Source organism: Wolffia australiana, chromosome 16, assembly GCF_029677425.1.
Source record: "Wolffia australiana isolate 7733 chromosome 16, ASM2967742v1".
NCBI lineage: Eukaryota > Viridiplantae > Streptophyta > Magnoliopsida > Alismatales > Araceae > Wolffia > Wolffia australiana.
The window spans coordinates 11,079,046-11,093,083 of NC_135850.1; the positions used below are offsets into that span (position 1 = coordinate 11,079,046).

At 43.1% G+C, this 14,038-nt stretch overlaps 1 protein-coding gene across 3 annotated transcripts; it reads left to right on the top strand.

The window, feature by feature from the left end:
- The first annotated feature begins 9,693 nt into the window (after nucleotides 1-9,693).
- On the top strand, nucleotides 9,694-11,925 carry LOC144713477 (FCS-Like Zinc finger 5-like). 3 transcript variants are annotated; one of them, XR_013584060.1, is made up of 3 exons: nucleotides 9,694-10,141; nucleotides 11,178-11,290; nucleotides 11,411-11,551. XR_013584060.1 is itself a non-coding variant. In XM_078588066.1 (2 exons), exons 1-2 carry the CDS (start codon nucleotides 9,837-9,839, stop codon nucleotides 11,553-11,555), a joined length of 450 nt encoding a protein of 149 aa, XP_078444192.1. In that variant the 5' UTR covers nucleotides 9,694-9,836; the 3' UTR covers nucleotides 11,556-11,925. The 3 variants fall into 3 exon arrangements, 1 of the variants encoding a protein (XP_078444192.1); XR_013584061.1 differs by having other exon boundaries at nucleotides 11,184-11,290; XM_078588066.1 differs by lacking the exon at nucleotides 11,178-11,290 and having other exon boundaries at nucleotides 11,411-11,925.
- The last annotated feature ends 2,113 nt before the right edge of the window (nucleotides 11,926-14,038 follow it).

Here is a 14,038-nt window from a genome sequence, read left to right on the forward strand (position 1 = left end):
GCTGAAGTAGTAGGCTTGGCCGAGACAAGCTTGGCCAGCATAGAGTTCCTAGGTAGGAGAGGGGTGGTAGTAGGCGCACCCTGTGGTGCGGGGACGAGGCGTGTACTCAAAGTCGGTCTCTAGGTGGGGCGACGCCCTTGGGTAGTAGACTTTGCCTCTATTATGTAGTCATTATGAGGCAAAGGTCGGAGGTATTCCTGTGAGGGGGTCAAGGTAGCATGCGATGCCCTTTGGCGACATGTATGAAGAGTGTGACCCAGAAGGGTACAATGTGTACAGAACTGCGGAAGGTTCTCGTACACAATAGGTTGCCGAATCAGCTCATCCCCATTGTGAGTGAGGATCATTTGATGGATGGGCTCTAATAGGTCTATCTCTACACAGACCCTCGCATATCCGGGGTGGTTGAACAGATGTACATCTTTGTCAAGACGTATAAATGTTCCAACAACACTAGGGACTCTAGAGCAGTGGGCGTGAAGAGGTGTGGCCGAAGCTCTGGGAAACCTACCATACCGATTTAGAGTGGGGGCAATGTTCCCGTGAACTGCTAGTCTGCTCGGCTGTCCATCGATAAGTGTGCATCGTGGAACCACTAATTGTCCACGTGGTACGGCTCTAAGCCTTCCTAAAGTCAGCTTCCAATTGGAAGCGAATAAAGACACTCCGATGGTTACGTGCTCCAATAACCACTGGTCCGATGAAGTTCCCTGGCGCTAAATATACCCTCATGATGTCGTCAATAAGTGAGCGCTTCATCGTGAATCACCCTATCAAGGTGTAAGCAAATGGTGCGGCCATTCACAAGACCTCCTCCTTGGAGAGGGCAATGACTCTCACTCCCTCCGAGTCAATGTAACCCCTCTTTGGGGTCGTGTCATCATAAAGTGGGTGAAGTGTAGTCTTGGGGAGGGGTTGAGCGGTAGTTATGTGCGTAGGTCCTAGCACTTTTGTCGCCCAGGTTGCCGGTGGTGGTCATCCAGATAGCTGCCCCTCAGGCGCTTGTTCGTGCTCCTTCGGTGCTCTCTACTCCTCCGTGCGAATGGTACCTAAGCCGAATGATGCGGTTCAGTCTAAAGTGGGAGGCACAACTCCAGTGGGAGGTGTCAAGTCAACTCTGGTGGGAGATGTGAAGTCCGATTGTCCATTAGCTTTCAAGACATGTAGAATAGTTGGGGGGGGTAAGGCACCCGGGGCGACCCGATCTACAATATCTAGCACGACAAGGATGTCCCGAGCGCGACGACCGGATTGGTTTAGTCTGCTCTTGCGGAGTTGCCGACGATAACCATGGTGGCTCAAGCGACTGGGGCGTAGAGGATAGAATCATCCGCGTCGACTCGATCACAGGAAGCCAAGGCTTCCCAGTCAATTCGGGCGGGGTCCCAGTCCGGCTTGACCAATCCGACCAATTCTATTTGATCGGATTCAAACGAGGCGACCAGGTCAATTCGGTCTGTGTCGATCGAGCACACCAAGGCATCTAAGTCGAAGTGGATCAAGTCACCTAGGTTGACTCTGTATTGGTCGGCCGAGTCGACCGGGATGACTTTATCAGTTTTGATCGAGTCAACCCATTTGACTAGGTGGATTGTGCCAGGTCAATCGGGTTGACTCGGTCTGAGTGGACCGAGTCAACTTGGTTGACTCAGTCAGGGTGGCTTGACTGTATGGAGTCAAGGGTATCAGATCGATCAAAGCTGATCAAGTCAACTAGGTCCTCTTGGTCCAACTCTATAAGATTGACCAAGTTGACGTGTTTGATTTGGTCAACACATTAAATATTGTCCCTGTCAACTTGGTCAAAGTTGGTCAGGTTGACCAGATCATCTCGATCAAAACTAGATGGGTTGACCAGGTCAGCTCGGTCTGAATCAGCTGAGTTGACAGGTCAACTCGACCCATGTCGACTAAATTGACTTTGGACGACTCAGTCGTGTTGACCATGTCAACTTGGCCGTTCTCGACCCGATCGACTTGGTCTAGATCAGCTGAGTCGATCACATAGACTCGGCCGATAACGACCAAGTCGACTCGGGATGACTCACCCATGTCAACTCGTGCCGAGTCGACTCGGTCAGCTGAGCCGACTCAGTGTTGTGTTGGCATACATGTGGATGAGTAAGATCCATTGGATCGAAGGCTGGGGGGGCCATCCAACGGTGTTGACGGCGTGGAATGGTCAATAAATGCGGGTGGCGTCACATGTGTGGAATGGTCAAAAATGGTGGGCGTGGAATGCTCAAGGATGGTGGGCGCCGACATAGCAATAAATGCAGTATTAGTTGCATCACCAGCAATCCAGCTGTACGTTGACGTAGCAGATCCAACGATCCTTAGTGGATCGACCTGCTGATCTATCAGGCTGTGAACCGCCGGATCTGACATGGCTACTATGAGCAGCCCTAGGTGTAAAGGAGTGGTAAATGAGCCATTGGCATTAAATGCCAACGGCTCATTTTTTTGAATTATCTGAGGGGGTAGTTCAGGACCACCTTCTGGGCGAATCAAACCTTGACATGTGGCAGGGTCGGGGTCTCTTTAGCCCTGTTGGACGATGCATCATCAGCAGCATTTAATGTTGCCAATGACGTGGCGTTGGTGCGTTTAATGTTTTTTGATTTTTTTATTTTTTTATTTTTTTCATTTTTGATAAATGATGGCCATCAGATACGTCACGGCTGTCTGATCCGACGGTCGGGGCATATGTAGATGATGACATGGCTAACTAGAAGGCAAGCACGTTGGCCTGTCCGAGGAGGTGACCTGTCCTAGCTGGCGCGCCGGCTTGTCATCCACGTCAGGCGGCCAGCTAGGATGCCTTGATGAATCAGTGGCCCGCATTGGATTGTGGGCCACGCTTTTTTGCAGTAAATGAAGATTTTGAACATTAAAATCTATCTAAAAACATAAAATTAGCATGAATAAATGGTATCTTTTGATTCGCCTTGTCCAGACAAGCGATCCAAGCCCAAATTTGACGTAATTCTTGCTTCTAGATGAGGAGATTTTGGTGAAATAAAAATTGAAAATAAGAAACTTACCTCAAACTTTAATCCACTCGATTCGGAGCTATACTGGTCCGTTTGGGGAAATTTTTGAGTAGATTACTATAGATTTTGCACTTCTGAATCCAAACCATTTCAGCTCGATCCGAGATCAGACATAGAAGTTATGAGCAAATCATCGTTGACGGAGGAGAGAGATGCTCTGCCCGAGCGAGACACCGGTTGACATCAATGTAAAGCTGGATCTTGGAGAAAACAGTGCACCAGTCAACAAGGAGTCCTTTCAGAGGCTAGTTGGCAAATTGATCTATTTGAATCACACCCGTCCAGACATTGCATATGTAGTGAACCATCTGAGTCAGTTCATGAATAACCCTCGTAAAATTCATATGCAAGCAGCGTGTCATGTATTATCTTATCTAAAAGGCACAGTATACTATTATCAAGAGCTGGAGGGGTGACACTTTAGGTTTACCCAAATGCAGATTTTTCTGGCTCCGTTGTTGACAGCAGATCAACTACAGGGTATTGTGCATTTATTGGAGGGAGCTTGGTAACATGGAGAAGCAAGAAACAAGATATTGTGTGTCTCTCTAGTGCGGAAGCACAATATAGAGCCATGGTACGTGGAGTCTGTGAAGTTGTGTGGATTCAAGAGATTCCTGAATAACTTTGTCTTCATTCAAAAAGGAGCATCACTTTTTATTATGACAATAAATCAGCTATAGCCATTGCCCAAAATCTGATTCAACATGATCGAACCAAGCACATTCACCTGAATAGACACTTTCTAAAAGAAAAAATTGAGGCTGAAGTCATCAATCTAGTGTTTCTGGGATTTGCTGCACAAACTGCAGACATCTTCCCCAAAGGCCTACCAGGACTGCGATTCCAGAAATTGATCGTCAAGTTGAGCATGATTAACATCCATACCCAACTTGCAGGGGGTGTTGATTAGCGCTATCTATCTTAGTTATCTATCATAGTTGCATTTCTTAATTATTTTCTTTATTTTTCCCTTTATGAGTAATGTAAATGGGACACGTATTATAAGTGGCCCATACCTGTGTATACTGGCCCACATGACTTAAGTATGTGGGCCCCATAGACTCTGTAACTGGCTGGTATTAAATCCAGTGTGGAAGAAAGGTATGAGTGTCTTGTTTTGTTTATTCAAACCCTAGCCACCAGGTATTCTCTGCTCTAAGAGAGGAGCATCAACAAGAGAAGGAAGAGGGATCTTGCTTGTTTTTCAACAGTATGGATTCCTACCCAATATCACATTTTATTTATTTAAAAAATAATTTATAAAAAATCATATTCTTCAGTATTCTCATGTGGTGTTTATGATGAATTCCAAAACTTTTGAATTATGATGAGAGCGTACTAAGGTAAGTATTTATGTTTAAACTAATTTCCCATTATATATTTGTCCCAGAATCACTCTTTGATATCTCCAAGGAAATGGTTATGAACTTATAAAAATATATACTTTAATAAAAATATATTTATAATGAAGTCACATTTTTCACATCCTTAGGCTTCATTATACAGAAATAGAGATAATTTTGCATACCTTAGTGGAGAATAACATGAAGCATGAACTGCTGGAAAGAGGTAATCTCTTATTGAAACATCATCAATGATCCAACTCCATCCAAAACTCCACATCATAAAATCATGGCCATTAAATTAATAGAAACATAAATACATCTATGATATATCTCATTATATACCTTATTCAAAGGGAACACAATGAAAATAAAGAACCTCATTTCATTGAAACATTATCCTTATCATTATCTTCATCATAAGGGTGCCCATTGCGGGAAGTCTTAATTGTGTAGATGATAATAATGGTAATTATGTTTTATGTAGTCTGGATTCAACATTTTAGAGAAAATCAAGAAATTCCTAAGAGCACGTCTTCAGAAAATGGTTGCACTATGGATTAAAATCATACGTAAACTCCAACATGTAGGTATCATTATTAGAAAGAAGATTTCATTGCCAAAATGTGTGATACTCAAAATGTAGTTTCATGCTTATGGGTCATCACATAAGCGTGAAACTACATTTTGGATCAAATAAATCTGAAGAGGAACCCCTCATTGAAGTGAAAAAAGATGATCCTTCACTCTGCTTAGGAAGCCAATGGGATAGTTAAAAGTCGTCCATTGTAGGAAGTATCAAGAAAATTCATTAGAAATATTTATTCTAGAATGAATTTGGCGGTGTTGACCAAAATTTATCTTTCATGAGAAGGTATTTAATGAGGATTATGCTGACAAAATTTTCTCGAAATCTACCTATGATGACATGAACACGAAATATGTTTATAATAAGAATCATGAAAATGAAATTTTAGAAGTACAACTATTCACAAGAGAAAAAATAAATATTGCTAAAAGCGCAAGGTTTGAACCAATTTTAAAGAAAATCCTTTCACTGATCGGCATGATCACACAATTGATGGTCACAATTATTCAATGCCAATCATGTTAATAAATTTTTTGTGTTTTGAACCTGAAGTGAATCTGTTGCATCTGAAAAAATATTTATCTAAGGTTTGGCATGATCCTTTGCTGGAAATTATACGCCATGCACAAAAAAGACATTATGATCATCAATGGGAAATTATGATCATCTATTGAACCGAAAAGGTTTCATGCTTATATAATATAGCATAGTTATATGATATGTTTCCAAATAGTTGTAGCATGAAAATTTATTAAATATTGACCAAACAATGCATGAAACCTACTAATATAATACAGGTTTTTTAATATGACTATCAGGAATCTCAAACCCATTTTTAGATGTCTCGAGTTCATATTTTTTGATATATTCTTAGGATATATTTATTATATTTTCCTTTTGATAAGTGCAGTAGTTAAGCTTCATTCAAATAGTTACCTCAGCTAACTCTGAATTATTCATCTTTCTCAATGCATGAGTCCTAATTGGGATGACTGGTAAGGGTTTGAAAATTCACCATGACCAAAGTTATGCATAAATTTTCTAATGATAGAGAAGTTGTATGATAGGTTTGATTGTATCTAAATGTGATATTACTTTTTTTATCAAATAGGAGAATTAGAAAAGTATGTGTTTTGATAAATGTGGCGAATTTTATCTCAAAATACAACTAAATATAAATTCATAAAATATGTGTGCCGAATTTTCATTTAAAGCTCAATTTAATGTATTGACATGAAAATCCTTGTTTCCTGAATTAATTTTAATTAAGCAGGATTATATAGTGCAACTTATTAAACAGTGTGAATCATGTGCTTTCACATTATCTTCTGATTGGCCCTATCAAATCCTCTTAATGATAATCCCAGGTTCCTTAAGCCATACGCAGTTCTAAATTATAAGTAACTACAATATAAGCCTTATGAAAAATATAACTTGAAAAAGTAATCAAAGCTGAACTATTTTGACTTCAACAAGTCAACTCGGAATGATCCTTTTATATCAATAATAAAATTTTCATATAAATTAATTCTATAAAAATACACAAATACATGAAAGAGAGATTAGATTATATAATGTGGAGTAATTCTAGTTATATACCTACATAATGCCAGAATGAATTAGGAATGCACAAAAAAGCGCATACGGTAAATTGGTTTTATTAAATTGTTGTAAACATTTTAAAATACCAATGAATGTTTTATTTTGTAGCTGGCAATTTTTTAGGAGGAACTCACGTGCCAAGCATTACTTGATTAATAAATATTAAGATGAGCATGGCTTTGGTTTTTGTATTTCACATAACTATGTAGTTTTTGTATTTCATATGAAAAGAATAACAATAAAATAAGGGAGAATTATTAAACAAAGTGAAAAATTATACCTACATGTTGTAGTTTTCGCACAAGGAAAAAACATAGTACTATAGACCAACGAGGGGAGTATTTTAATTAGAAATATGATCAATTTATATAATCCCACCGTAGTCATGGGAAATCTAGGATTAAAATGGATTTAACTAAAATCTGCCTTATTTTGACTATGGAGAAAATCACTAATCCTCCCAGTCTATATTCCAAATAACTATAGGAATGGACTCAGAGAAGACTGTATCAATACCATTCCTTCAAATACCAATAAAATAGTAAGAGACTCATATTTGACGTCAAAAGGTTAAATTTCTTCATATATTCAGGAAAGATATTTGTATAAATATTACAGAAGTATCAGTGAGAACAGAAACTATTGAGTCTTCAAGATTGGCCAAACTGATGAAGACATTTAAAGATAAAAAAATAAAATTGCCGTCTCAATTTCTATAGATCAGAAACATAGACTTGCAAGGTGGTCGGGCATCATGAGAGTTGATCACAGTTCACACTGGGAAACACTAAGTCAAAGGTTGTCAAAGGTGGGCGAGATATGGTATCAGATAGTGAGTTATTTATTGACCAGGTAAAGTTTGGTGAGCAGAACCTTCAAAAATAGAAAAATGACCTACGCAGTTCTGGGCCATGGTCCTACCGGCTTGGCAATAATGTCAATGACGGATTTGATGGACATGACCTTGGCCTCCTTTTTTCTAGAAACCTAGAGAGAGAGAGAGAACAAGGGAGGTAGAAAGATAGAGAAAAGGAGATAGAGAAAAGGGGTGGAATGAGAGAAATGGAGAGGAAGACAAATGGAAAGGGAGAGAGGGAGAGGGAGAAGGATAGATACTGAGAGAGCTTTAGAGAGAGAAAGGGATAGAGGGAGAGGGAGAAGGAGAGATACTGAGAGAGCTTTAGAGAGAGAAAGGGATAGAGGGAGAGAGAGATACTGGGAGAGCTTTGGAGAGAGAGAGGGATAGAGGGAGAGGGAGGAGAGATATTGAGAGATATTGAGAGAGAGAAAAGGAGAGAGGGAGAGGGAGGAGAGATACTGAGAGAGAAAGGGAGAGAGGGAGAGGGAGAATGAGAGATACTGAGAGAGATTTAGAGAGAGAAAAGGAGAGGGGAGAGAGAAGGGGGCGATGGAGAGAGGGAGTGGGAGAGATACCGAGAGGGACTAAGAGGGAGAGAGATGGAGAGAGGGAAAGGGACTGAGAGAGAAAGAGAGAAGGGGACAGGGACTGAGCGCGAGAGAGGGAGAGGGGGAAAGGGACGGAGAGAAAAAAGAAAGGGGGAAAGGGACCGAGAGAGAGAGAGAGGGAGAAAGGGAAAGTGACTGAGAGAGAAAGAGCGAGGGAGAGGTTGGGAGGGTCGAGAAAGAGAGAGAGAGAGAGAGAGAGGGCGGGAAAATGACTAGGAGAGAGAGAGCGAGAGTGAAGAGAGAGAGAGAGAGAGAAGGATAGAGGCAAAGTGACTGACAGAGAGAGCGAGAGAGACGAAGTGGGAGAGGGGAGAGAAAGAATGGCGGACAGGGAGAGGTACTGAGAGGGCAAGAGAGAGAGAGAGAAAAGGAGATGGGAGAGGGGGAGAGAGAGGGAGGGAGAGATAGAGAGATATTAGAAAATGGAGGGAGGGAGAGAGAAAGAGGGGGGGGGGGAGGAGGGAGAGATAGAGATAGATATATTGGAAGATGGAGGGAAAGAGAGATGGGGAGGAGGGAGAGATAGATATATATATATATATAGAAAGATGGAGGGAAAGAGAGAGAAGGGGGAGGAGAGGAAGGAGAGATAGAGAGAGAGAGATATAGGAAGATGGAGGGAAAGAGAGAGAGGGAGGAGGAGGGAGAGATAGAGAGAGATATAGGAAGATGGAGGGAGAGGGAGAGAGAGAGAGCAGTGGGACAGGGGTTCCCACCGAACTCATCTGTTCAGACAAAATATCCAACAATAGCTCCAGAGGAAGAGACTTGGAGTCATGCACCCCACACATAATAACAAAAAAAGAGACCTTGGAGTCATCTCTGATGGTGTCATGAGTTATACAACCAAAACATCAAACCCAAAATCCAGAATCCACATCTCCAAATCTTCATCATCATCATCATCATCATTATCACCATCAGCAACAAAAAAGTGAATGATAGACAATCCAACGGCTGATTTGCACTTATCCCCAGGGTCTTTCCTCTTGCCCATTTTGTGGTGATTTTGATCTGGGCTATCCCCATCTTGGGCCCTCTCTGTCCTTGGCTTCCACGTCATCTTGCTCACCAAGCCCATGAGGAGAGAGAAACAAGAGAGAGAAAGACAAGAGAGAAACTAGAGAGAGAGAAACAAGAGTGAGAGAGAGAAACAAGAGAGAGAAAGTGACCCAATAGGATTTAAAAGTGAGGCCCGCTTTCTGAAATGCTGAGTCAGTGCCAGCTCACCAAGGGCCCCACCAAACCCTAATTCAGGAATTTGGGCCTGGGAAGCAAGTGGGCAGAAGTGGGCCCAACAGGTATCCGATGTGGGCCAAAGATCGGGCCCATTAAGCACTGGGCCCATCACTTTTCGTTGGGAGTTATGGCTAGTCTGCATCAACGGCCCACTAAACTAACCCAGGTCAGGCCTCCTAACAGCCGTCCGATACAGATCTGACGGCCCAGATCAACCCAACACTGCTCAGTACCGGTCAGCGCGACCCCTGGGTGAAGGAAAGCACGTGGGTACCGGCACCGCGGTTGGGCTTAAGCGAACGACCACCGCTCTTTGGGTACGTGGACACGGGAGATTCTGCCACGTCCCCTCCCCGCAATCTTATTTCTAGAGGCTCTCTTCCTCTTCTCCCCTCCCCGGCCGACTGAGCTCGGCCAATCTCTCTTTCTCTCTCTAAGAACCCATCTTTGTCTCTCTAAAGCTCTGTCTATCTCTCTCTAGAAGAGCTCCGAAAGGTTCGAATCCAGAGAGATAGAGATAGAGATAGAGAGAGAAGGAGAATGTTGCTGGGGAAGAGACCGAGGCCTGAGATGAGGAAGACGACGAGCTTCTCGGAGATCATCTTCGACGTGGGCGGGGGAGGAGCGTCGGATGGGAATCCGACGGCGGAGGGTGACCCGCCGTGTTACTGGCGGCAGCACCAGCTTACGAACGGGGGGGAAGCGAGGTACGCGGCGGCGATGGTGTCGCCGAGGTTTCCGAGGAGGAATTCCAGCGACTTCGCCGCCGTAGCGGCGCCGTTTTTGAAAACTTGCGGGCTTTGCAAGCGCCGCCTCGGCCCGGGGAAGGACACCTTCATGTACAGGTCAGTTCTAAGCGATGAACGTCTGTTGTGGTTGATTTTCTTGTTGTTCTTGATCTTGTTCGTTCTGGGTTGAGGAGAATTCAGCGGGTTTTTCTGGGTTCTCTCTTTTTGTCTTATGGTTTTTGTTGGGTTTTTTTCTCGTCTGGTTGTTTGATTTTTTTGTGTTCGTCGTTTATTGAAGAACTGGATTTTGTTCGAGTTTTCTCGTCTGCGCGGTAAATTATGGTGAAGGAGTTGGATTTTGTTCGAGTTTCTTTGATGTGTTCGTCGTTAATTGAAGAAGTGGACTTTGGAAGCAGGTTTCTCTCATCTGCGCGATAATTTGTGATGAACGTGTTGGATTTTGTTCGAGTTTCTTTGATGTGTTCGTCGTTTATTGAAGAGTGGACTTTGGAAGCCGGTTTCTCTCATCTGCGCGGTAATTTATGGTGAAGGTGTTGGATTTTGTTCGAGTATCTTTCATGTGTTCGTCGTTTATTGAAGAAGTGGACTTTGGAATCCGGTTTCTCTCATCTGCGCGACAATTTATGGTGAAGGAGTTGGATTTTGTTCGAGTTTCCTTCACGTGTTCGTCGTTTATTTAAGAACTGACTGATTCGAAACGTCTCCTCCGTTCAAGTTTCTTCAATATGTTCGTCTCTTATTGAAGAACTGACTGATTGGAAACCGGTTTCTCTCATCTGCACGATAATTTGTGATAAAGTAACCGGCTTGTGTTACAGTTTCTTTGACATGATCGTCGTTTATTCAAGATCTGACTGATTCGAGACCAGTTTCTATCATCTGAACGATAATTTGTGATAAAGTAACCGGCTTTTGTTTCAGTTTCTTCGATATGTTAGTCGTCTATTCAAGAACTGACTGATTGGAAACCAGTTGCTCTCATCTGCACGATAATTTGCGATAAAGTAACCGGATTTTGTTCCAAATTCTTTGCTATGACCGTCGTTTATTTAGAACTGACTGATCGGAAACCAGTTTATCTCATCTGCACGATAATTCGTTATAAATTAACCGGCTCTCTAAAAGTAACCAGTTTCAGCGATATATTCATCCTTAATTGAAGAACTGGGCCGATGGAAACCAGTTTCTCTCTCATGCTCTCTCCTCCTGATCAAAGAATAAAAGAAACCTGCAGTATTCCTCTCTGTAAGATAGTAATCTAGCTTCTATCCTCTTTTTAAAGGAAGCGGCTATATCGTTCTGATCGAAGAATAAGAGGTGCTTTCTCTCTCTAGAATCTGATCTGGGTTGGAAATACTTGTTCAGGGGGGAGGTGGCCTTCTGCAGCTTGGAATGCAGGCAGCAGCACATCGCGCTGGAGGAGAGAAGAGAGAGAAAGGAGAGATGCTCGCTCGCCACGGCGAAGAAGAACGCGGTGACAACGAAAGGCGGAGAGTTAGAGGGAAGCTAGAGAGAGAAACAAGGGTGGGGGGGAGTTTGCAGAAGGAAGGAGATGGAATCTCGCCTCTGCGCTGAATGGGATGGCGTTGTGTGGATTCCATGGCTTGAGGCGGCTCTCTGGGTCCCTCTGTGGGGGAGGATGAGAGAGAAAGGGAAATCGTAACCGCTGGAGAGAGAGGAGAGGCATTTGGGACAACGAACTTGGTTGATTTTTACGTGGAAATCGCATCTGGAAACAAAGATCGAGAGAGAGAGAGAGAGTACATATTTATCATAATATTTAGGGGTTGAATCACCAAATGTCACGAACTTTCCCCGTTGCTCACCGTATGTCATGTACTTTCGAAATATCACCGTATGTCACAAATTTTTGAAAATTATCACGGTGTGTCACGAGGCTTGGCCGCCGGTGACGTGGACGATGACATAGGTGCCACGGGTGAAGCCGAGCCTTGTCATCGGCCATGTCATCGTCCACGTCACCAGAAGCGTGAGGGGCTCCGATTCTGGCGTTTTTGGCGATTTTGGCTGGATCTTGGCGATTTGGGTGGCGATTTGGGTGGATCAAGAAGACGAAGAAGATTTCCGGACGATTTGGGTGGATCTCTGCGGTAAGATTTCGCCGTTTTTTTTTTTGTCTTGGATTTCTTTCTGCGATTGATCGCTGAGAAATGAAGAATCGGGGATGTTAAATCCCCGATTCTTCATTGTGAATCTGAGAATGGGGATTTCCGGACTTTGATCTGAGAATGGGGAATTGCGATCAAAAGATTGTTATGAGGATTTTGATCGGAAGATTTTGATCGGGAGAAGAAGAAGAAGAAGAAGAAGAAGAAGAAGAAGAAGAAGAAGAAGAAGAAGAAGAAGGAGAAGAAGAGGAAGAAAAGAAGAAGAAGGAGAAGAGGAAGAAAAGAAGAAGGAGAAGAGGAAGAAGAAAGGGAATCCATTTATCTTTCTATCCATCTTTCTTATCCTCTTCTATCAATCCTCTTCTTATCATCTTTATACAACTATACCTGCATCAATCTCACCGCATCTGCTTCTCTCTTACCCAACAATCTTTCTCCACCTGTATCCCCGATTCTTCATTTCTCAGCGATCAATCGCAGAAAGAAATCCAAGACAAAAAAAAACTGCGAAATCTTACCGCAGAGATCCACCCAAATCGTCCGGAAATCTTCTTCGTCTTCTTGATCCACCCAAATCGCCAAGATCCAGCCAAAATCGCCAAAAACGCCAGAATCGGAGCCCCTACTTCTCTTCTGGTGACGTGGACGATGACATGGCCGATGACAAGGCTCGGCTTCACCCGTGGCACCTATGTCATCGTCCACGTCACCGGCGGCCAAGCCTCGTGACACACCGTGATAATTTTCAAAAATTTGTGACATACGGTGATATTTCGAAAGTACATGACATACGGTGAGCAACGGGGAAAGTTCGTGACATTTGGTGATTCAACCCCTAATATTTATCTGTGCTCACTTTCTCGTTCTATCTCTTCTCTAAGAACCAAAACATCCATCAATCTCTCTCTATGCGTCTCTCTTTCTCTCTGTCCCTCTCTTTCCCTCCCTCTTTCTCTCTCTTTCCCTTTTTGTGTCTATCTTTCTCTCTGTCCCTCTCTTTCTCTTTCTCTCTCTGCCTCCCTCTGTCTCTCGCCCAGTCTCCCTTTGTCTCTCTCCCTGTCTCCCTCTGTCTCTCTCTATTTCTCTCTTCTGTCCCTCTCTTTCTCTCTCCCTGTCCCTCTCTTTCTCTCTCTCTGTGACTCTCTCTTTCTTTCTCTCTCTCTTGCTTTATTTCTCTTTCCCCCTCGCTCTCTCTTTCTCTCTGTTCCTCTCTTTCTGTGTCTCTCTTTTTCTCTCTCTTTCTCTTTGTCCCTCTCGTTCTGTTTCTCTCTTTGTCTCTTTCTTTCTCTTTGCCCTCGCTTCATCTCTCTCAGTCCCTCTATTTCTCTTTCTATCTTTGTCTCTCTCTCTCTATCTCTTTGTCCCTCTCTTCCTCTCTCTGTCCCTCTTTTTCTCTCTCTCTCTTGCTTTTACTCTCTTTGTCCCTCTCTCTCTCTCTTTCTCTCTATCCCTCTCTTTCTCTCTCTTTCCCTCTTTCTCTCTCTCTCTCTTTCTGTCCCTCTCTTTCTCTCTATCTCTCTCTTTCTCTCTATCTGTCTCTCTTTCTCTCTCTCTGTCTCAATCGCTCTCTCTGTCTCACTCTCTCTCTGTCCCTCTCTCTCTCTGCTTTTTCTCTGCATCTTTCTATATATGTCTCGCTATTTCTCTCTCAGTCAGTATCTCTCCCTTTCGCTCTCTAATTGTCTCTCTATCTGTTCTCTCTCTGTCAGTATCTCTCTATCCTTTATACCTCCCTATCCATGTCATTCTCTCTCTCTCCCTCAATCAGTTTTTCTATCTCTTCTCGAGAAGGCGATATGGAGGAGAAGAATCTACCACAAAAAAATTGCAGTGACATATTATCGGATTCAGCACCCGAGGAAAG